The sequence below is a fragment of the Pezoporus occidentalis genome, unplaced genomic scaffold, assembly GCF_034315485.1.
Source record: "Pezoporus occidentalis ecotype Australia unplaced genomic scaffold, CSIRO_AGI_Poc_V1 ctg2, whole genome shotgun sequence".
In the NCBI taxonomy this organism is placed as follows: domain Eukaryota; kingdom Metazoa; phylum Chordata; class Aves; order Psittaciformes; family Psittacidae; genus Pezoporus; species Pezoporus occidentalis.
Genome location: NW_026913855.1, coordinates 16,352,366 through 16,377,311, shown reverse-complemented (window position 1 = coordinate 16,377,311; position 24,946 = coordinate 16,352,366). Strand labels below are relative to the sequence as shown.

Here is a 24,946-nt window from a genome sequence, read left to right as displayed (position 1 = left end):
TGTCGCTATAAAAGCATGCTAGGATGAAAGAAAATCAGTACTTTGTGCATTTTGCTGAGTCTTAGGCAACTTTTCCATACAAAAGTTACATTTGAAGAATGCTAACATGCATTTGCAGGGCTGTGTGAAAGGATGAAGTATCAAGCCCAATTAGCATCTCTCTTGAAATCTCATTAGTAATATAAAGCATTATGATAATTTTCACTGTTGTATTAAAGAAATATGACAGTGAGTCTTGGGGGTTCTTGTCTGTTATCCAGCCTGAGCACATGGTCAGGCCTCTTACACATGTATCTTCACTAACTTCTCAGCTTTATCCTTGTTCTGATTGAATGATAAAGATTATGCTTGCATCCCAGCAAACAGAGTGATATCCCACCACCTCCCTAATGGAAGTGAGGTATTAGAACCCAGGTTCAGATCCAGTTTCTCAGTTAACACTTACAGTTCAGTTCTTTCCAGTGTTTTTCAGTTCTTTCCACTGACTAGAGATCTTCTGTGTTGATCCTCTTCAGTGAAGCTGCTAATCGCTATGTAGCAAATTGTAATGTAATTTTAAACAGGCAAAGTAACAAAGTTGAATTTAACTCATGAAACGATGAGAGATACATTGCTTATCAAATTTCCTTCACATGCCTTTGAAAGTGATCTGTCTTGCAATAAATACTGTATATAAGTGATAAAATAACAATATTATTTTTCAAATAGCTCTGAGTGCTGCCTCCACAATGGGTCTGTCTTCACTGCAGCCTAGTTTTTTAATGGTTCTTGGAGGCAGTATTTCTGAAGGAATTTGTAAGGAGCAGTAGTGTTGAAAGGGAACATTTTCCATTCAAGTTGGAGAGCTAGGAGGCAGTTAATAACTGGGAACAGCTAATCCAAGTAACTGGTTGGTTGGGTGTGAGAGCCTCAACAGTGTATGTGCACAGAGTTTAAATGCCAGTTAATGCTTGGGGTGTTTTTCTGCTCTAGAGCATTAGTAATAAATGCAATAGAACAAGAATAATGGGCACCTAATAAATGCCACAGTAATTTTTATTAACACTTCTAGAATATGTTTCCACATTCAGGCTAAGAATTGTTCATTTGAGACTAGTTTTAAGAGCTAATAGATCTTCGGTTCCAAGACCAGATTCTTTTTTCCTTCTCTCTTTTCCTCATACTGGCTAGTTACTACTCATTTATGTTCTTTCGTATTCAGTTTTATTGAAAAGGAGTGAAAAAGAATAGGTTTTTAAAGGGTCGGGACTACTTTGTAGCATAACTACCATTAGTAGGAATCATGAGGTAGACTTGCCTTTTTGTTGTGAGTCTAACTGGATGTTACAAGAACAAGTGTTGTGAGTCTAACTGGATGTTACAAGAACAAGTGCTTGTGATTGTGGTTATGTTGTACTTCTAATAGGTGTAGCAGGTTTTCATTACAATAACTAGAGTCTAATTAAAGACTGGGCGAAAACAGATTATTTAATATAGTAGGGGACAGGGTCCCAACAGTCAAGTCTGAGTTAGCTGCTTGTAATAACTCTTTTGATCAGTGATCCTGAGGAGCACATCAGTGACAATGTAGCCACCACATATAAACACTTAGTTATGTATTTGGGAAAACAGGGAGTACCATAAATTTGCTGTGCTTGCACATGTGACAAGAGCAAAAAGGTATTTCAAAGTCAGTGTCTTAGATGATAATTTCTGGTGTAGTCAGCTTAGAAGAGCAAGCTGCAAAGCCATGTGTTTTGTTTGTCATCTGCTATAGATACTATGTGTGGTTACTTAACATAGCTACTTATGATTGCTTCATCTTCATTAACTAATTGTGAGAAAGGAAAAGAATCCACTGAATACTTCCCAGAATATGGAATAATTATAGTACAATTGTGACCTACTTGGCTGCTTAGCACAGCCAAATTGGAGATGAATTGGGCTGTAAGGATGTTGTTCCAAAAAATCTTAAGACCTGTTTTTCAAAGATGCCTTGTTCCTCTGTCTCCTTCAATGTGGAGTACCTGATTTTATGCCTATGGTCTTGTTTTTAAACATACCTTGTCCCTACTGAAGGTGACTTTCTTGACTGGTAATGAGTGGGGTGATGAAACCCCAGTATATGGAATGGGGAGCAAAAACAGTTCTTTCAGGTTTTTGGTGTATAAAAATGTTTTTCGTACTGGTAGAAGTGACATTTTGTCAACACTTATTAAGGGACAAAAAATCAAGTGTGGATTCAAAAATGATTAAATCTTTAAGATGACAGTATTGTGTGCTTCCGGATGCTCATAGTGCAAGAGTGTCTTCTGTTGCTTCGTATTGCATGTGCCTAGTTTTCTAGTCAGAATATGTAATGCCAACTTACATCAACTTTTTGTATGACAAAGGGAGACTGCTGTGAAATAGTATGGGTAGTTAAAAAAAGAAGAACCAACCTTTGCTGCTGTTAATTTGCTAGTGAAACACACTCTTCTCATTGTATGCTGTCAGATGCAATGGGTAAATGGTAGAGAGAAAATGTAAATGTAGGCAGGAAGAGTTTTCACATGCTAACATAGAACATGAGAACTGACACTGTGAATCACTTCTCTTAGCAAAGGTGAGAAGCATTAAGAGTTTAGTTTTAGCAAGAGACAACAGGGAAAAAAAAAATGTTTGTATTAGCACAAAACTTTCTGGAATTTGGGTTTTCTGCTTCTAGATAAAAATTTGAGGTAGCTACCCTCTGTCATCTTGATGCGTGTTAGCCAAGCAGGACAGGAGAGGCTTAGTACTGTTGTAAAAGATAAAACCTGAGTAGATATCTGCAGAGGACATACTGCTCAGTGAAGTTAGAAAATCGTTCTAGTGATATTTTACTAAAATCATAATGACTTAAGGGCAAAGGCAGGAGGAAGTTCACAGGCTCAGTGGGCTTTGTGGTCGTTGAAATTCATACTTTTCCTTTGACCTATGAGAGTATTTTACAGGCTCTTGGTGGTGTTTACCTTGGGTTTAAGCTATAGCCATGTGAATAAAGTCAGTCTTCCATCTGAGTGTGCAGGTGGAAGATGCCCTTCATTAGGTTAAGCCAAAATCTACTGTTATGTAGATTTAGTTGTGTGTAGAACTGCAAGGTTAGGTAACTCTGATAATTTCCTTAAGTGTGCACTAGCTGTCCACTCTAGAGAGGATTTTGTTGTCATTCAATAGGTATACCTGCATGTTGTCATTGATGCCACGGGTGATTAGACATGGAATTAACAATTCCAACTGTTGTATCTCTGATCTCTTGTCTGTTCCTCTTCCCTCAGCCCCTCTCCCCCCCCCCCCCCCCCCCAGCTTCTTCTCCCTCCCAGTCCCAGGTATGACATGGAATCACCACAGTTTTATAGTCAGCGTTTGGTAAAGATTAAGACAAATTCACTTGTATATGAAGCTTAAAGTTTCTGGTTTATGGGTAAGGAAAGAAACCATGAAGCATGTACTAAAACAAAACAAAATTCTGTGAAAAACTGATGGATGCTAATGCAGGTTTTATAGCACATCTTTAAACTGCTACAGATGTGATTTCTGGTAAACTGTAAACAGTTCTTTATTTATCAGTCTGAGTCCTTTGAAGAAAGTATTTTTGGAGTATCTCCATCTGAATCACTGCCAGGATAACGGTTACAGTGAGTTAGTTAGCTGGAATTTCCAAATAGCTTAAGAAATTCTATCCTGTGAGCCAGTATAGCTGGCTTAGTCCAGAGGCCCTTGAGCATTTTGCTGCTGGTGATGCTAGCAGGTGACTTCTGGAGTTGCTAGTTTGGTCTTAATAGCCAAAGAGCTCAGAGTAGTAGAATGTCACATATGTTAGGAAGCTGCAGCTCCTGTTGCTTTGAAATTCAGAGGATCAGGGGTGAGCATCTTGCTTTCAACTGAGAAGCTCTGATATGCACCAGAGGTTTGAAAATTACTATTATGCTTTTCTTAAAATGGGCATCAGAGAAAAATAAGAGGAAACTTCCTAAAAGTGGCTTATATTGCTTAAGTAAATATCTTAAGAAATGTGTCAAACCATTTGTTTACTTCAGTGATGTTCTGTACCCTTTCCAATTGGGGCTTATAAGAATGATCTCAGAAAAAAAATACAGTTGATACATTTTTTGTTGGTTTTTCCTTCAATTAACTGTTTAGGGCATCTGCTGAACTTGTACAGCAGTCTATCAGGAATTCCCAAGGAAAGCTAATGCATTCTGGAATTTTTTTTCAAGATATGAGTGTATTTAAAAGCTTTATAAAAAACTTTTGAATGGCTTTCTTTGAAAGGATTGGAAGTTTAGAGCTTGTGCTGGGCCTCTGGCTGGACAAGCTGATAATGTTCAGTTTTCATCACATCAGAAAATGTATTCAAGTGAAAAATATTCAAGGTACAGCTAAATGTATTTTTCAGTTAGAGAGCAGTGCATTCTGCACAAGTTCTGAGGCATCCGGATAAGAGCTAGTGATGAACTGAGCCTGTGTAGCCACTGTTAATGAAAGGCTACAGGTGAAATGAGTGGTTTGGCGCAGAGGTGAAGTGTGTTTGCATTATACCAATACCATGTACCAGCTATGTAACTTCTGGTTTAGGCAGGCATGTAGCTGCTGAGACTGGGCAGAAAAAATTGCATAAGATACGTTTGTGGATTTCTGTCTCCTCAGCATTTTTTGCTGAGCTGTTGTACTGTGGGTTGCTAAGAAAACTGCTCAGTGTGTTCTTCTCCCCCAGACTTGGTGGAGTCAGTATGTGCAGTCTGGTGGAAGAAAGCATGCCCTTGTCCCATGTGTTTCTGCACTGAGAATGTAGCCCCTCTATAGCTTTGAATTTTGTGTAGCATGTCATTTACTGGGTAGATAGAGACCTTTCATCCATATCTGTATCTTAGAAACCTTACCATGTTCTCTGCTTGTAGGTCTGTAGACCTTACTGGTTGTTTTTTTCCTATCCATCCATGTTTGTATGTTTTGTTGTTTTGTTTTTTGGTTGGTTTTCTTTTTTTTTCCTAGATATGAAGATCAAGTGGAAATTTCTTCTGTGTATTACTTCAGGCCTATTTCAGTACATAATTTGGACATATGCCTAAGGTTGTAGTTTTCATAAATGGCCAAAGTCAGTCTAATTCTGCACCATACTTTCACCTTCTCTCTTGCATTGGTATTAGCGAGCACAGGGCTATATAGCAAGACAGGGCAGCAATCTCACTTAAAACCAATCCTGCCAAAAAAAGCAGGTGATTTAATTTACTTTGTGGTCTTATGGCTGACAGCAGAAGCATAAAAGCATTTAAGGACAAGTTGAAGTACTCTGAGCTGCTGTCTTTAGTGTGGGGGTCTGTCATTTCTGTTTTATTTCTGCTTGTGCTCATTGGAGTTGTGTATAAAGGGTAATGGTGTTTATTTGTTGGCTTCCTGTGCTCTGTGTAGGTTTTCTGTGGCTAGGGAAAACAAAACACAGGTTTATTTTTCTTCACAATTCTATGATCTCTACAAGAAACATTTATTTGACTCTTACCTTGGTTTTACATGTGTAACATTGCTGAAGTCAGTGGACCTTCATCCTGGGTGAAGAAACAAACATGAGCTGTGGTTTGACTTTGACAAAATGGATGGTTGTCTTCCTTCTAGAACCAAGTGCTGTTAGATTTTTATACTTTCAAGGAATCTGACGTTTTCCTTTCTTTTTCATGTGGGTCTGTATTAGTAAAGTAGTTACTTAAATGGTTTAAAAAGCTGTGATGCATCATACAAATACCTTATGGTTTGATTATTCTTAAATACACTGTGGATTACAAAAATGTTCAGATGGCAGTAATGATGTACACTGATTATGTTTCTTTTCTTTTTCTTTTCTCCCTTCCCTTTATGTGAATGGTGTATTCGTAATTCTCATCGTCACTGATTTTTTTGACAATCATCTAGAAAACCACCTAAGGTAAGTGTTTTGTCTCTTTTTGCATTTGTACCTGCTTGCAGATGTTGAGCAATGAAGAAGTGTTGAGCATATTGCTGTAGGATGTGATCAAATACAGATTTGATAAATGACAATACATGAAAAAATCTATTCCTCGTACTTTTAAGTTAAAGACTTTATAATGCCAGAAAAATATTTTAATCCAGCTGACATGCAGGGAAAGCGTGACTTATTAAAGCTGTGACCAGGAGAAACCATGATCTTAATGCATTCCAAAAAACATTAGTAAGTAAACAAGAGTAAATACATATAATGTGTCAAACATTTAACTGCATACAGTCCTGCTTAAAATTTAAAATAAAGACTGTGAGAACTACGTCATGTCAGCATGTGCAAAACACTGCATTGGTGTTTTGCTTCAGAAACCTAATGATAATTTTATCCTTTCTGTTAGATGGTACTTTTTACAGCAGAAAGCTGTAGTTAGCTCTGAATGAGCTATTGCATTACATCATATTATTTTCTTTCATTTGTGATCTTCAAAAAACAATATATGCAAATCTGAGTTCTGCAGGTGCAGCAGAGCATTCTGTAGGCCTTTTGGGAATAGAAATTGGGAGGCATAATGATGTATATATCTGTCTTGCATGGATATTTATGTACTTTATGGTTCAGGCAGCTATTTTATACACGTGTGTGTATATATATATAAAAATAAAATCTAAATATCTATTGTTTTGATTAATTTTTTAAGTGTCAGAAGACAACAGCTTCTCAGTAGTGAGGTATCTTGCTCCCAATAGGCAGGGAAAATGGAGCAGACTATTTTAACATGAAATGAAATAATCATATTTGAAAAGTCAAACAAAAGTATATAACTTAAGGTCACAGCAGGTGACAATTAATAACACTGGTACTACATTTTAAAAGGGAAAGCTGTATTGATTTCCACCTCATCCCCCGACTCTTGATTCAATTTCTTAAAATTATGGACCTGTTTTTTTTCTTATTAGTTTCTCAAAATTTTGGAAAGCATTTTATGAAGTTCTACTAATCAAATGTAGTATTTAATATGAAAGAATTTCATCTTTTTTTTTTTTTAAAATGCAAAAAGACCCCTCTTTTCTGTCATTGTAATTTCACAAAAACTTTTTTACAAGGGCATTCATTTTCTGTACTTTATCATTCGTGTTCCATTACAGGCAGATAAAGTTATTCTTGACATTCTGTCAAAGCTTAATTATAACCTTGCATTTCTTGGACAAAAACATTACAGGTGCAGCTTGTGTATATATGCCATGATGGTAGTAGTAGTGTTAGGTATATAGTTAGATGCTCATTAATACCTAAACTTACGATGTTGTATGAAATGTCCATCTCTTTGAGATGGAAGGTGGCTCTTACTACCACTGGAAGTAGATGTTGTTTTTAAAGATATGAGATTGAATGGTTCTTGAGCTATACAGTTTTTAAGGTGCTGCATGTAGTTGATCTTCAAATCAGGATTTTTTAAAATTTTCATGACTTTTGGAAGTTTCTTTGCTTTAACGAGCCAGTTCATCATCTGTCATGGATGAACTGTAATCCCAGTTCAACTTGGTAGCTCTGAAGCACTGGTAGGAAAAGTTATATAAGGATATTAGGGTGTTTTGCTATATCTGTGAACATTGTGTTTATTACCTGGGCTTTTCCTGTAAGTTTCCCACAAAGGTAAAATGGCTGTTCTGAACTGAGGTTTGTGAGCTGTTCTGTAGGCTAACTTCAGGTTTTCTATTCCTGCTTTTTTAGGCCTGTGGTAGGTCTTGTGTTTGTCATTTCTTAAAAACACAAAACATGATTAATTTGCCACCTGTTGGTCAGATGGAAATGGCAATTAAACCTTAGTTGTGCATTTACAATATTTTGTAGCTACATAGACAGTATGTTAGGGATTGTGTTCAGTCTGGACAATGTATTGCTAAATACTGGAAGCCCAAGACTCTGTCTGGTCTATACTGAGGATTAGGCTTCCAAACAATGAATAATGAATGTGAAATTAGACTCCTTTTAACACTAATTATGTAATTTGGCTTAATCTGGTAAGCACTTAATATTGGATATGGTACCCATTACCTGTAAATAGTTCACATAGCTATACTTCAGTTTGTAAACTCATAAAATTATTAATTCAAGCCATGGATTAGGGGCTTTAATAAAAGCAAGTTCCGCAGATTATTGGTTTGGCTATTTAAAATGTGATTACCCCATGGCTGTCTTTTCTGATTCTGTGAGAAGTTAATGCTGTGTAGTGGTCAGGTACAATGGCTCTTCTAGTTTAAAACCTGAAATGTTGTTTAAAGCCACAGGTACAGGTGAATTTGAAACAAAACTCCAGATTTTTCCCTGATACAGTGGGTGCATGGACCTGCATCACAGTTTTGCTATGGAAGCCATAAGATCTAGCTGCCTCCTTAGCAAAATAGCCAACAGCTGTCTTAAGCTGTTGTAGGTGTTTGCTGAAGAAATTTGAATCAAAGCCCTTTATCTTTCCTTTACTTAAACTTTGGGGTTACCAGAACAATTCTTTTATTTAATTTCTAATAGTTAATAACACTTCGAGTATTGCTCTCTATAATGTAAAATTGGCCTATGTAACTATTACAGGGGACTTAAGCAGGGGAAGTTTAGACTGGATATAAGGAAGAAGTTCTTTAATGTAAGGGTGGTGAGGCAATGGAATGGGTTGCCCAAGGAAGTTGTGAATGTTCCATCCCTGGAGGTGTTCAAGGCCAGGTTGGACAGAGCCTTGGGTGACATGGTTTAGTGTGAGGTGTCCCTGCCCATGGCAGGGGGGTTGGAACTAGATGATCTTAAGGTCCTTTCCAGCCCTAACTATTCTATGATTCCATGTGCCCACGTACACTGACACTGGATACAGTAGTACCAGGATCTAACATTTACTGGCTAATTCTTTCTCATTACATTCCATTTTTATGTTGGTGATGTAATGTTTGTGAGTTAAAATGCTTACAATGAATATACAATGAGTACATACTCAACTTTGTATACATATTTTTACTATGGACTTCCAGTTGTGCAGGGTCTGTCCTGGTGAGTCACGTTCCATTACTTGTAGCTGTGTTACTTGACTAGTTCTAGATGTCTGAAATGCAATGTCCAAGCTTTTTTACAGCTGCTATACTACTCAGACTGGAAGTATTGTGCAGTTTCAAATGCTGAAATAATAGAGCTAGGGAAAAAAATGACCCTGTTTTGTCCCTTTGCTCCACTTAAAACGTTTGGCTTAGAAGCTACTACCCTAGTGGGGCAGGTTCTTGGCAGTTTCCTTTTATCTAGCTTTCTCTTTAGATGCTAGGATGAGGCATGAGGAATAGAATCTTGGAAAAATAAGACAGTTGTAAGGCTTGTTTCCTAGTTACCTCTGTAATTTAAAAGCCCAGAATAATTCTGGGTCTGGTTGTGAGAACTGGCCAACACCTGTGTGAACTTACGTCTGCTTGAGGTTGAACGCCTACCTGTGCAGACACTTGAAGTAGGTCTGTACCTGTCTTTCGTGGTTTTCCCTTTTTGCTTACCTTCTGAAAATACATTAAGCTTCCTGGTTCAGTGGCTATGGAATTGACATCAGAGTAGTAGGAAAGTAGAAATACTTGCCCATATAGTCAGAGGCTTACTCAAAATGCTTAGAAAAGTAACTCTAAGTTCAGGAAATCTCAGTGGAGATAGAGGTAGCAACTTAAAACTTTGAATTTCAAACAAAAATATTTGCCTTTTTTTCTTTTGATGTTAAAACACCTAAATGGAATAGATTCTCCAAAATGTAGTTAAAACCTAATTCAGGGAGAGAGCTCGAAGTTTAAAAAGTTCTGTTTGTGTGTCACAGATCTCGCTCTCCAAATGTTTCAATAGTAGTTTTGATATAGATTATATATAGAAGTTGGTAAAGATTTTTGCTTTATTCAAAAAGCTAAAAAGGCATTTTCCAGTGCCCAGTAATTCCCAGTGTGAGTATTGGCCACACTGAGTTTGAGACTTCAGCATTATCAGAACTCCTGATAGCTTCAATAATTATATTGACAGGAGGCTTAATACCTTCTTCGAGGAAATAGATCTTGGGGAGAATACTCCTATCGAAAGAAAAAGTGATACCCAACATTTTTGTTTTCAAAGAATAATAATAAGTGAAAATGGAAGAAGGAAGGGAGCACCAAGGATAAGACTGAGGGTTTTTTCTTTTCCATCACAGCTTAGGTTCTGTGTCTTGATCCTGAGTGTGCTTGTGTGCTGCTCTTGTGACTGCATGTCCTACAGTTCTTGTACTGGAGGTCAGGAAAATAGTAACTAGTGAGCCATTTTTGAACAGAAAAGGTGATCAAAAGGGTCACTCTTCAGGTAGGACACGGTCCTACAGGCATTTCCTGTGAAATGCCTTCATTAGGTACCTGGGGAAGAGCCTCACTGACTGGGGCCAAGTTTCTTGTTCTTTTATGCCTTCTTACTCTGTTAATTCTTGCATTTGAAATCTGTTTTCCCAAAGGTCTGAGTTGTCCTGAAAATTGCTTTGATTAGGCACTTCCTTAAATTATCATTGCTGGGAATGTTCAAGGTTGCTGTTTTGTCACCACTGATCAAAATAATTTTGAAATGTTTGCCCATCTGTTTTAATGGAGAAGGGATTTTTACTGCAGCTGCTGTACACGTTTCACAAATAGTGGTGCCCCAGCAGTTTCCACTTTTTTGCCTGATGCTTTTTTATTTTAAAGTAATCTTGTTACTTCTGCTAGAAGGATTTGGCAAATTTCCAGAACAAGTTTTATATATAGACCAAGGCCATGTCCTGGCTTTTTATGTATGAAAAGATACTAAAATGCTATATTTACTTTGGTTTTATCTTGAGACAGAATTTTTTTCTTCCTCTTGCATAGTCATTTTTGAACCCTCAACAGTCTGACCAATTTTTACTGTTCAAAAAAAAAAAAAAGCTGCTTCTCTATGAGAAATGCTTGGCTGAAAGCACATATTTGAGTTTTTTAAAGTCTCAATGTTTAAATTAGGAGTCACTGAATAATCCTGTCATGATTTTCCATGTTAAACAAGGGGAAAATGCATAGGACAACAGATTAAATAGGCCTACAGTACTGCTGCATTGACGTTTAAGTCATTACACAAGAGCATGTGTAGCTGGGTAACTCTTTCAACTGGGCAGCATGATCCACTGTAGATAGATATTGTTACCAAGTCCTGTGATGAAAAGTTCATACAAGTGGAATGTGAGAAGAGAAACAGTAGGTTTTGGATTATAAAAGTTTGGAGAAGGGTTAGAGCATTCTTACTGATGACAGGGAGTTCTTAATGCTTAGATCTGAAGCACAACAAACACATGCCCCTACTTAGTAATTTAAGCCCCTACTTATGTGGAGATGAGGTGACTGTTGCATTTTGCTTATATTTCGATAGCAAAGCTACATCTTTAACTCTGCCACATCAGGGAACATCCTGACTCATGAAGTTGTCTCATTCTATTTGTCCTGCAGTAAGTGACTTAGACCTCCCTGTTAGATTGGTATTATGTGTTTGTTTGTTTTCAAAAGGGAATTCCAGAACTCTTTTTCCTTTTGTGGACTAAATGTTGTCTCAGTATGGAGTCTTCTCTTGGGCCATTTGATGTGTTTTGCATTACGCTGGGGGAAAGGGAAGGAGGTGAGGTTACTGTGCTACCTGGTTTAAGCCTTCTGAAATACTCCCAGCAACAGACATTTTGGGAAGAATTAGCTTACAGTATATCTGTAGATCAGATGGTGTAGTAACTGTACAGTAGCAGGGAATCCAAGATGTTCTACATCCCCAAAAGCCGAAAGGAAATGATCCATCTTCTTCTGCACTTCAGGGTTTGTCCCACAAGGAATTTGGTGTTTCTGCCAATAGAGCCTGTGGTTCTTTCTCTATGTTAACCTTCATGGCTTGTCTCACTAAGGAGATCAGCTGATGGAAGACCAGGCAGAGAAAATCTTGGCTCATGGGAAGTTTTAACAAAGAAGGTTGTTTGGGTTGTTTCCTGTCCTCTTGGGATCCCAAAGGGAAAAGAAAAAGAATTTGTATAATTTACTCATCCGCAGTCAGTTCACCATGGTAAAATGTGGAAAATGCGTTTCAGCTTAAGGTGTGTTTGTGGCAATATAAAGCTGTCAAACAACAGTGTTGAATGTCTATACCATGATACGCTCAGATGTGCAGAAAAAGTAACTTGGATCAAATCCCAGCGTATTAAGTGTTTTTACAAGATGCTCTTCCAGGTACACAAGTCCACTGAGCACAATATTGAATCTCATTTGATTTCTACCCAGCTGGAACTCTTGACTGAAGTAGTATTAAGTCTTTTCATTAAAGCAGGCTCTGGCAGAAACTTTTGTCAGCATTACTGCCTAGAGAAGAGTGGAGATAATTATTAGGTTTTGGCTGAGTTTTCAAGTCTATATTAAGAGATTCAGTGAGCAGTGTTGTGAATAATACAGATAGAAAATAAGTATTGCAGTTCTGTGACTCTCAAGATTTCCCAAAAGTATTCTTGCAGATGAAGCCTTTTTATATTTCTGATTTAGGATCCACAGAAAACAGTGCAGTCTAACTGCAATTCAAGAGTCACAGATTGTACTGCTTTAAGAGACATGCTGTGTAACCAGAGTTCCTAATTTGTCTTTTTATATGCTTCTACAGGTGTTTGCCTTTGATCACTGCTTCTGGTCCATGGATGAATCAAACACCACAAAATATGCAGGTAAACTATTTTCCATACATCTGGTAGTGTGAATAATTTGAGAACACAGAGTTTGGGTTTGTGTTTCATGGAAGTTTTTTTTTCATTTTGAACTGTGATGTTCAAGAGATTTCTTCACAGAAGTGGATTCCTCATTTTTACAGGGATTGAGTCATCTGAGTTCTGGTGCCTCAGTTCAGAAGGAATGGAAGCTTTAAGGTGCCCAGGAGGGGTTTAGGAGGGTGCTTTTTACATCCAACCTGTAATGGTCTTTTTTATCTCCTGGCAGTGCCTTTTGTGAGGATTTCTTCTGTCACTTAGAATGAAATTCCAGTTCTGCGTCAGTGATTTCTTATGACTAATGCTAGTGATGAATGTGTGTGTTTTCAGTGCCGTGTTCCTGTGCATGAGAAGAATAAAGCATGTTCTCCTCAGGTAGCGTGCTTATTTCAAGTCTTTCAAGTCATTCATAGTCTAAAAGTTCAGATCTCCAGTGGTTTTGAGTGCTCAGCTTTATGACTCCTTCCTCTCAAAAGCTGGATAATCCAGGCAAGACTGTAATCCCAATAGTTAGTTTTCTCATAACTGGATTTGTGTATTAGCATTTTCATACTTCATAAGAGGACTTGTTTTGGTAGAGCTGACTCTGAACACTGGGATTTTAAAGCTGTGGACCATGGAAAGGATGAAAAAAAACCCACTCAATTTAGGTATTCATATCACAAAGTTCTGTGGCCCATAAGAAATCTTGAAGGTTGATAGGGTTAATTAGCTCAAAGATTGAGATCAGTGGTCTAATATATGAACTGTCATATACTTATGTTAAAATATATGTCTGACTGCTGTAGTCCCTGGTATCAAATCCCAAATCTTGAGAGTTGCACTTGATCATAGATTCCACTGTATTTCTTGCTTGCCTGAGCAAATATATGTTTCATCAGGCAAAAAACTTCTGTGTCTCCTTGTCTTTCAGTAACTGTCTTTGTATTGATCATGTGCACTGCACCGTATTCTTAATTCAGGTTGTTAAGAGTCTGGAGCACGCAGTACCTCTATTTGTGTCTGCATGCTTCCATTCCTTCTAAAGGAAGAAGGTGATGGTACATACTCAGATCTTGGCTCCACTTGCCTCCAGTGTGCAGCTGGGAGCTGCGTTTTATAAACCACAGATAGAGAAGAGGGAGACCACAGAAACATCCCTAACCAGTTAAACTTGTTTCTGTCTACAGGCAAATTCAGTGGAGTTCTAGGTCTAGGTAGACAGATGTATTAAATACTCCCTGCCCAAAGTAATCTCTGTGAATGCAGGCACAATTAAAAAGAAACATGTATAAAGCTTGAAATCTAAGTCCAGAGTGCTTGTAAATATAACTAATATATGAGCTTCAGGCTTAAGTAAAATACTTGAAAAATAAAAGTCATGTGAGACTAATTTAGTTACTTGAGAAACCCTTTAATCTGCATCAAAGAAGTACACTGGAAGATGTGAAAGGTTTAACCAGACATTCTCAAGTTCTAGGCTACCCTGTCAGGCATTGCTCTCTGTACGAAACCAAAACATGCTCATCTTGCATTATGATAAGCAGATGTAGTGTGGTGTATATCACAACATATTAAACATTTTGTCAATTGACATGTACGACGTCAGAAACTTCACAATATGGCGTGAACTGCAGACAGCATATGTATGAAGTCTTGGCTTAGTTAGGTAACTCTTCTGTGTTGGTTTTGGGGTGGTTTTGTATGTCAACAAAACCAAAGTTTGTGCTTTCCTGGAATGCATGTTTGTTACAGGATCCTTAAAGCTGTCACATGTGATTATGGGCTAGGTTTAGTTTTCGCTTTGATTGATCTACAGTACTACTAGCACTTACTAATATTTTTTGCACAAGAGAGAGGTTCTTGTTTGGATAAAGTTCATTGCTTAATTGGGTGATTGGTTACAACGTTCAGGCTGTGGGGGAGCAGAGTTGACCATGAAATGGGATTAGCCATCTTCTCTTATAGTTAGTTTATTCTGTGAGATGTCTTCAACTTTGTTGGCTAAACATAAGGTTTACTTTGTACTTACTAACTTTCTTTCTGAACTTGTGTTCAGGAAGCACAAGGGATCTTATTCCATTTTGGAAGTTACCTTCTCTTTCCAGCATTTGAAAACACAGAGATTGTTGCTATTGGTAACAGAATTGATTTTTTAGCAATTTTTTTTTTTTTTCCCCACTGGAAAATTGGGTTCTAAAATTCTAAAACGATCCATCAGTCTCACTAACAGAATAGTGAAGGTAACCTTCATGTGATGAAACATACCTAGAGGGGATCTTTGCAGCTGTTCTTGCAGTATTCTGTCTCTTAAAGCCAAGAGAGAGTCTGGAGCATAGAAAAGGAGTAAGCTCTTTACAAGACCTTTGTGTAAGTGTGCTTTGCTTTCAGATGCTGTAGGAGATGGAGGCTTTTTAACAACTTGGCATCGCATCTTAGAGATTGCAAGGTCCAGAACCCCCTCTGAATTGCTTTTATGACTGAAAATGAAGTGTTTATAATCGATGCTAAAGTGGATGGGTGGTTTCTTTTGTGGGGGTGTTGTTTTTTTGTTCATTTTGGTTTGGGTTTTGTTTCTTTTTTGGTTTTGATTTTTTTAATTCAATGAGTTAGCAGGTAGATGGAGGATTACTCTGAATACTGATGCTCTGTGCTTCTGAATAATTTGTGGCTGGGTTGTTCCACACAAGAAACAGTTACAATCTTTGGGTTTGTGCTCTTCATCAGATGTTAGCTCCTGCACCTTTTTTGTCTGTTTAATTCTGAAAGGCACAATTGGGTACTCAGTGAGAATATGAATCTCTTATCAGAAAAACAAAACAAAAATAGGTCAATGAAATAAATTTTTGAGGAGAGAAGGGTATTTGCTTCTAGGATAGAATGAGTTTGCCTTGATCTGGAAAAGGGCTGGAGCTTTGCCTTACAGGCTGCAGGAGAGATATTTTGAGACTAAGCAGAGTAACTTCTTACTCCTGTCTGTTTCTTGACTTGAATAGTTCAAGAATCAGTTCATGGGTAGCACCTGCTTGTCTTGAACAGCTCACAGAGACAAATAACAGCTCAGCATTTTGGTGGAGAGGAGAACATTGAGAAATTCTCTGAGTTGAGAACAAAGAATTCTTTGTTCTAAGCCTAGACAACAGTAAGAGCCTATTGAAGTCTGCAGTGAAGTGGATTTTGAAAAGGAAGGAAAGAAACCCTTCAGTTTGGGAAGGATTCAGGAGATGGTATAAATAACTACCATGGCACTTGGGCAGGTCCATTCCAAGGAACCCGTGCTGTATCAACTTGTTGGTGGAAATTCCTTAAGCTGCATCACATTTGGCCTGAAATCTCAGTTCTGTGTTTCTGCAGGCTGCATTGCCCTGAAAGGCTAAACACCTGACTTTGGGCTAAGATTTAATTTCATCGGAAATATGTGTGCTGACTACTGCTCGTTCAGCAGCTGTTTTAAAAGGAAACAAATTGCCTTAAAGAACTGTACGCTTCTGCCCTCACGAGAGATTGTAAATTTTGATCAGGCATGAGTGTCGGTCTGCAATTCTGACTAATATTTAAGCTGTTACATGGGAGAAACCTATCCCTTTCTTGCCTTTTTTACTGTTCCCTTGGCTTTGTTCTTCCCCTTCCCATTCCCCTTTTTATAAGAGGAGCCTCTACATGGTATGTGGGGCTTAGTTTCATGTCACATACCTGACATCAGACATGCACATTTGAGGGAAACTTAGTGGGGATTTAGTGCTGTATGGGTCAGGCACCTGAGACAGACATTACAGTACCTAATTTGAAGCACTGGAGAACTTTTAGTGGATTAAGGCTTATGACAGTAAAGACTCCAGTGGTTTGTCAGTACTGTTATATTAGGCTGTAATAGTTAGATGATGCTGGCTGTTGTGCTTTTAGATTCTTGTTAAGGTGAGCCATAAGCATCTTTCTTCCCATTTTAAAGAGATTCTTTAAATACTGTTATCTAGCAGAGCTTTTAATAATTCTGATCTCCACAGATCAGGTTTTATTGTAATTATTAAGTCATGGAAGCAGCTATAATTTATTGCTATCAAGATTTGCTTATTAAAATGTTCTGGCTTAAAGATTAAGTCCTTAAGAGACTTGATTTTTTCAGTGTTGTACATAACGTGTTAACTTGGTTCTAGGTATTTTTGCTGTGTAAGGGAGGGGGTTTCAGGAGTGCCAGTGTTGTGTCATAATGTTGCAGTCACAACCTGGCTGGATGACTCTGTGCTAAGATGAGCCATCCCTGTTTCAAGTTGACAGGTTGTTGTGAACTAGAAATACTAGACATCTAAAAATCTCACACTGAAACAAATTTTAGTTACAGTACAACTTGAATGTGTTTGTTGCTAATTGGGCAGCTCTTGGGAAAGGCAGCAATTGCCGTTTTAAAAGGGAGTTTTGTTGGAAATGGAGTGGCCCTCCTTCCTCACCTCCCTTTTCTTTTTTCTCTTCTGCTGTTTGTCACCAGTCAGGCAAACTTGAGAATGTTTAAGCTTTATTTGTAAATAGCTTAATTTTGCAGATTGTGAAAGGGGTCCTAGGGTTTCTCTGCAATGTGGAGGTTCCACCAGCTGCACTGTCAAGTTGGATTTCCTGACTGGGGCTTCAGGAACTGTTAGGGGATGATTTGGAGGAAGAGAAGGGGAAAGAGCATAGGGATGTTAGATTAATTTAATACCTTGTTCTGAAAATTCTGCTTTGTGCTTCTGCATGTTAGGCTATATATTTATGTTTCTGTTTTCGGGGACTTTTAATTATCTTGCATGTTCTCCAAATTTAAATGTTCCAATAATTCATACTGGCTTAGAGATTCCAACTCTGATTTCTAAGATTTTTGCATGCAGCTCTATGGGTAGATAATATGAAGTCTTTATTTTAGGTTTCTTAATAATTTAAGAGCCACTGTTTACATGTGCATTGCCATACTTTGCTACCTTTGTTTTAAATTTTTTTCTGTTGGATACCCAGCCGTTTCAGTAGGTAGAGAACATGTAAAAAAAACTTTTTAGCTTCCAAGTGCCATGCTAAATACCCTTGATACATAGTAATAGCACAAGCATGGCATTTGAAAGTTCCAGGAATGTAGGTTAAAAATGTAAATCTGAGGGGAGGATGGGTTTCCTTTAGCTTTCAGGTAAGTCACAGATACCATTTTGAATGCTGAAGTCTTCTGTATCTTTAGTGTGGTTACTGCAACATTTGTTATCTTGATTTATATATTTATGGAAGAATGTCAAAAGCATGTCGGAGTGATGAACATGTGAAAATCATAGAATCATCAAATGGTTTGGGTTGGAAGAGACCATAAAGATTATCTAGTTCCAAGCCCCCCCACCCACAGGGGGGCAGGAACTAGACGGAAGGAACTAACCTTCCACTAGACCAGGTTGCTCCAAGCCCCATCTGACCTGGCCTTGAACACTTCCAGGGATGGGGCAGCCACATCTTCTCTGGGGAACCTGTGCCCTCATAGTGAAGAGTTTCTTAGGACTGAAAATCATCTTCAGTCCTAAGAGCTAATGGAGAGATTCTTGGGTCCATCTCCTCCTGGAAGTGGCAGCCTGAGAGATTGAGAGTTGTTAATTTAATCTACTGAAGAGTTACTGTTTTCCGCCTACTGTTAGCGTCAGGCTTGTTGTTACACTTGTCAAAATGTGCAGATAATGTCTTGAGGCTGTGAAGACAGTTACAGCTGTACAACTTCATTGTCTGGTAAATGCAGAAAAGGTTTTCTTGTTGTCTTGATGTACACCTTCAGAACTGAGTGGGCATCCCTCAGTGTTTCTCAGGTTTTGATTAGCAGAGCATCTCTAACAGTGTCTTAGTAGGCTTTTCCACCTTGCAGCATCAGGGGCACTGCCACATGTGACATAACTAGAGGTACAGGGTACACAGCAGCACTGTTAATCTTTCTCACTGAGTGATTCCAGGTTGACAGTCTTGCTCTTTAAACTAAAGGAAATAAGATTTTTTTAGGCTGTCATCTGTAAGGAGAATTCACTAGACTTAGCTCCCTAGTCCTCAAAGGGATGAGCAGACAGGAGATCCTGGCTGGTGAGAACTGGCAGCTTGTCTCCTTATCCTGTGTACTTAACAGCCTTGGGTATGCTCTCCCCAGCTTGGCTGACTGCATGTCTGTCAGTCACACAAGGCTTGCCCATGTTCTGAGCAGAAGATGGGAGAGGGGATGGGTGTTTTGGTCTCAAGCCTTTAGTTGCCTCTGTAAGAGCCTATATGGTCTTAGCCAGCTGGAAGATTGGGAAACCTTGTCTAAAAGACAGTAAAGGTTGGTGTAGGGGAAATCTTTCTGTTAACTAAATATGGTTGGGGTTTTTTCCTGTATTTCTCCCTTTTACTGTAAATTAAGTTGGAATCAGCTTAAAACTTCTGCTTACCTCTAAACACTAGGTGTCTATGGAAGAAAAGTTCTGTAAGCAAAAGTATTAATTGCAGGTGATACAGGTTTACTTAGCAAACAAAAATGCATTAGTGTAGACAATGGAACTGCATTATTTCTTTTGACTGTAACTGCCCATAAACATAATTACATATAATACAGATCTTGAAATCAGTTTGCAAACCCACTAATTAAATTTGTGGGAGAAACAGTGAGGTTTCTTAATGAAAACTAACCAAATATTTTGGATGATATGCTGTTACCCTCAACAGTGCATTGCATTAGCAAATGCGTAAAATATCCATGATTGAAGTTTAACATCTTGCACTCTTTTCTATTAGTGCATTTAAAAACAAATCTTATTTTATGCCATGGCAATTTGTCTGGTTACTGTAAACATCACTCTGTAATGACCTGTTTGTCTATGCTGGTTTTGCTGAGCTCTTAAAACCTGTTATAAAAGTACCATTTTAGAATTATGTATCTGTGTCTGACTGACTCTGTGTTGACTGTTTGAAAATTATTTTTTTTCCTGAAAAACTAAAAATAAAAAATAATAATCCAGCTTTGCCTGTGAGGTTCAGACCTGTTTTCTTCCCTGATATTTAGCAGTAAGGGATTCTGTAAGTTATTTTACGGTTATCATGACTGTGCACAGTTTTATAATGCTTTGGTATCTGCTGGGTATTTTTTTTGCTTAGGGAACATGAAGGTTACTGATTTATTGCTGGTCAGAAGGTTTTTTCCTCTTCTGAAAAACGGTTTTATTCTCCACTCATAATTATTATGGAATATATATACTTTTAATAATTATACTCTCCTTAAGTGTTTGCTTGATGTTTACATTCTTGCTCAGCAAGATAATAAGTGGCTCCCTGCTTCTTTGATATTTGGTAGCTTCAAAATGGGCCCTCAGGAGGTGGGTGGAAAGCAAATTTTTCTGTGTTTTATGTTCTTATCTCCCACTGATATGTTTTCTTTATTGATTCTTCTGTAGTTTAACATTCTCTATAGCTGTTTCCAGTTTGTTTGAACAGTGCTGTCTCAACATAGATTTGGAATGAGAAGTGAATGAATGTGTATGGGGAAGGAGGTGGAGTTATTTCAGAGTACAGCAGATTCTCTTCTATGTTTAACTCCTGTATTCCTGTATTTAATTTGGAGCAGTGACACTTTTTAGAATTTCAGAAGATCAGCTGGAAGGATACACAAAGACCATTTGATAGGGCATCACTGTTTTGTTGTTGTTTTTTTTTTTTATTTACAGCAGAAGAGAAATTAGATTACAGTTAAAGGAAAATAAAAGTAATGTAGTACTTGTAGTTCTAGTTACGTGCCTGTAAATCATTGCACAGGTGGTTCTGCAGGAATTTTCTGGGCTACCAATTATTCAAGGATAATGTAATGTATAAATTTATAGCTAGTTTTTTTTACATCAGTATGTTCCATTTTGGGAACTATGGAAGTCTTTCTTGCATCCACTGTACAAAATCACTTCTTGTGACTGACAAGTGCTGAAAATAACTTAGCAAAATGAGAGATGCAGTGATCATAGCTGTTCAGAAAGTCAGCAGGCAGTGAATGTAAGATTAAAACCAAACATCAGAAGCTGTATAAATACTGTCCTTAGCTCAGCTGTGCTTGTTTTGAGTGTACACACAGCTGATATAATTCTCTGATCAGAACTCAAAGTAGACAAGCCATTGACCCTCTTCATGGTGTACAAATTGTGGGGTTTCCTATTAAAAAAAAAAATAAAAGATCATCCACCGTGCCTATTTTCATCTTCTACATGTAAAAGATTGAAGTGCATCTAAAATCTGCCTGGCACAGGGAGGCAATTTTCAGACTATGAAGTTCTGCAGCTGGTGTTTCAAACTGGGGATTTTGCAGACTACATCCTCAAACAGCCCTGTTGAAAGTCTTGCAGCCTCTTAATATACATTCCCTTCCTGAATGTCATTAGAGTGAATGTCATCTTGGTTCCAGCATCACTTTGTCACGGAGTGAATCATAATAGCTTATGGTGAGACTTGAGGCCAGTTCCCAAGAGAACAACCACTACTGTTTCGAGCATGGTATTTGTTGTACCTTTAATATCCTAGTTCACTAATGTGTTACATTGCAATTCAGTTACAGGACTCTTTTGGTTTTAGTTTTTGAATAAGGAATGTATATTAATTGCAAAATTTGCACTTAAATAATACAAAATTTAGACATCTATTTTATTTCCTAAGCATTCAACTTATGACACTTTTCAAAGAACTGCTCCCTTCACAGGAAAATCGGCAACATATTTAAACACACTAGTTTCAGGCAGTGGTTTTGAACTTGTCATGCAGTTGTATGTGGAATCATTTGTTTGTTCATCAGTGCACTCAATAGTATAAATAATTTGCAAACTTTTTTTTTCTTGTTTCCAGAAAATTTCAGTCTTTTAGTCCATTTAAAATAAACTTTGAAATATTTATTTTCTAGGTCAAGAAGTGGTGTTCAAGTGCCTTGGAGAAGGAATTCTTGAAAAGGCCTTTCAGGGATATAATGCTTGTATTTTTGCCTATGGACAGACAGGTGAGTCTTGTGTGCTGAAGGGGAAGAACACTTTTCATACACATGGGAGGTGGGATGAACAAAACATAAATATTAATCTAGATAATATTTAAAAATTGTACTTTGAAATATCACAGTGTTAAATGTTAAACATTTAGCACAGTCAGTGACAATATAAAGTTCTTAAAGCATCTCTGCAAATATGTTCTAGTTAGTACCTGTTGGGGCTGCTTTCAAAGCCTGAAAGGAGTAGTTCATACCAAAGGCTCATTCAGTCTTTAATGTTTGAGGGTGTTCAAAGGGGGCCCAAGCAATGCTAAAAGAAAAACCATTTAAGATAATTTTTCTTTTTGTTTTCCTGTACCTTGGAGTCCAAAGAGCAACCTCTCTGTCTGGAATAGCCTGTCGTGTCGTTCTGATATGTGCTTCTGGAGGAATAAAAAGAGAATTAAAACGTACTTCGTGAACAAATGAGTAGCTCAGAAACTACATTCTAAAGCATTTTCTTCTCCTTTTTTCCTCTAGGTTCAGGAAAATCCTTTTCAATGATGGGCAATGCAGAGCAGCTGGGTCTGATCCCACGGCTCTGTTGTGCTTTATTTCAGAGAATCTCTGTGGAAGAAAATGAATCTCATACATTTAAAGTTGAAGTGTCCTATATGGAAATCTACAATGAGAAAGTCAGAGATCTGCTTGACCCAAAAGGGTGAGTAGCTTCACTCTGTCCCACAGCCGTCCTTATTTTTTTCTGAAACTATAAAAGTAGAAATCCTCTTGAAAGTTCTTGAGAAGTTGGTTTGGGTTTTTTTTCCTGACTGTATGCTCACAAGCCTTCTTTACAAAAGATTAGATATCAAGCACTTGAAAAGAATATCCATGTAAAGCTTATATGTAAAGTAGTAACTGGTGTGGATCAATCTAAATATTGGGGTACCATTGAATGATTCAAGCAAATAATACATGAACAATGTACAGGTGAATTCTGGGGTGTTTTTGTCATATGATCCAGACCATATTCAGGCATGAATTTTCATCAGCTAGAAGGAATTCAAAACTTATTTACAGCTTGGTTCTCATGGGTTAAATGTCAAACTTTTTCAATGTGGAAAATTAATACCTCAGAATTTACCCGTGGCATTCTTTCTTCCATTTTTCTATGCAGAAATACTGGTTAGGCTCTTTGGCTTGGAGATGTCTAGGCAGGAAGTAGTTGTGATTTTTTTATTTTTTTTTTTTAATATGAGCATTGATTATATGTGGTGTGTATTTTGATTCTTGAACATAATTGCAGTAGGTGCAGAAGTATACAAGTTAGTTAAAAAGATAGATTTGAGACTTATATATGTCAATAAGGTGTAGAAAATGCAAGAATTGAAGAAAATTGCTGGGGGGCAGAGCGGAAGATTTTTTTGTTTCCTTTTTTGTCAGCATTCTTTCTGCCTAATGAGGAATCTCAGGTTTTGTTCTATCCACAAATACTAGGGTGAAAGGATGCATTAAAAATAATCTGTATATGTAGATTAAAACTGGTTAGATTAATTTGAGTCTTTATTGTTAATTTGAGTTTAAAAAAATCTGGAAGACTTTTTTTCTTCCTGTTACAATTAAAGGCATAAATTGACTTCTACTATATAGAAGATTTTTATCATTTCATACTACAGTTTTTGTATTTCAAAAAAGTTCATTTTAGTGGATTATGTGTAAAGTCTACTTTATTTCATAGGAGTCGGCAGTCCCTTAAGGTTCGAGAGCACAAAGTGTTGGGACCATACGTAGATGGCCTGTCTCAGCTGGCTGTTACAAACTTTGAGGTAAATCTAAACCAATGACAAGTTTATAAATAACATCTTTTACATAAGCAGTAAGAATATTACAAGAGATAAGTGTCTATCCAGACATTTTGGTTCTTGAGTGCATTTATGGTGTCTGGCAATTGCAAAGATCTTCTCTAATGCTTCAGGAGTATTTATTTCATGTAAAAGCATTGGAATTGCCTTTGTATTGGTTAAAAATATAATAGCGGTATTTTGCTGTTTTCAATGCATGCAGCCTACATCAAGAACACAGTGTCTCCTTTGCACATGAAATACAAGGCTTCCGAAATAAGAATATTAGTCTTCCAGCATGAATTCATTTTGATTTTGTTGTTGAATACAGCCTCTTCTTTTATATGGATGTATTGCATGAGAGGCTACAACATAGCTTTTATAATTCGTAAATTAAATCATGGCAGCATCTGAGCACACTTGAGTTGCCAAAACATATTCAAGTAAGTCAGTAATAAGTCTACTAATAAGTAGAAGCCAATGAACTACTGTAGCTACAATGGAAATAATTAAAGTGGTGCAGTTTTTGAATTGTGTAGGCTTCTTTTTATGAGGAAGTTAATTTGTAAATGTTGGTTTTTAAAAAACATTCATGCTCTGTGTAGCATTATGTTGGAACCAGTTAGCTTTTTAATGGGGATTTTTGTTTTTCTGAAGCATCTGTGCATATTATAGAGTAATAAAAACTGCTTTTGCAGTTCTTGATGGTGAAATGCATGCTTTGAAAACCCACCTTTTTTTCAAATTCTAGAAAATTCTATTTATAATTAGTTTCTGGCTGATGACTTTTATGAAACTATGTTGGCAAGCTCAGTAAGCACATATATCAGACTTGGCATAGTCATCTTTGGTTTTATATATTTGGGAAGTTCCAGGCTCCAAGTGAGGTAACCCTTTGGGCCAATTAAATGAAGATAGTATTAGTGCAGTTCAGTGAAAAGCTGCATTGTTTTCACTTGTGTAAGTTGATCTGTGCTGGCTTGTTTATGGCATTCAACGATTTGATTTATAATGTGGATGTGGCCATCATGTTTTAGAAGCAGATAAGAAGTATGTGCATCGCCTGTAGTTGCAAGGGGTTTTAAGTGTAAGACTTAAAGCAGACATGATCTAACATCAGTCTGCAGAATTGCATATCCCCTGTCCTTGTACATCTCAGAACGGCAAAGAATTTTCTCATTACTTCTGCCTTCCTTTCCTCCTCTGTCCCACACGAACACACCCTTCCATCTAGATGGGGATTTTGTTCAGCAAGCACAGTATGTGTGTTTATCCTAGCATCACTTTTTACTCTTTTCGCTCTAGGATATTGAGTCACTGATGTCAGAGGGAAACAAATCACGAACAGTTGCTGCAACCAACATGAATGAAGAAAGCAGCCGCTCTCATGCCGTATTCAATATTATAGTGACTCAAACACTTTATGACCTGCATTCTGGTGTATGTATTTCTGATGATTAATTATG

General features: G+C 37.5%; 1 protein-coding gene across 5 annotated transcripts in view; it reads left to right on the top strand.

Annotated features, from left to right (window-relative positions):
- Positions 1–24,946, top strand: part of KIF13A (kinesin family member 13A) — a 111,136-nt gene that overhangs the window by 36,567 nt on the left and 49,623 nt on the right. For all 5 annotated transcript variants that reach the window (XM_062617986.1, XM_062617988.1, XM_062617987.1 and 2 more), the window contains exons 3-8: positions 5,908–5,920; positions 12,614–12,674; positions 21,583–21,675; positions 22,180–22,360; positions 23,378–23,465; positions 24,786–24,920. In XM_062617986.1, the coding sequence (XP_062473970.1) occupies positions 5,908–5,920; positions 12,614–12,674; positions 21,583–21,675; positions 22,180–22,360; positions 23,378–23,465; positions 24,786–24,920 (571 nt within the window). The remainder of the gene's footprint in view (positions 1–5,907; positions 5,921–12,613; positions 12,675–21,582; positions 21,676–22,179; positions 22,361–23,377; positions 23,466–24,785; positions 24,921–24,946) is intronic.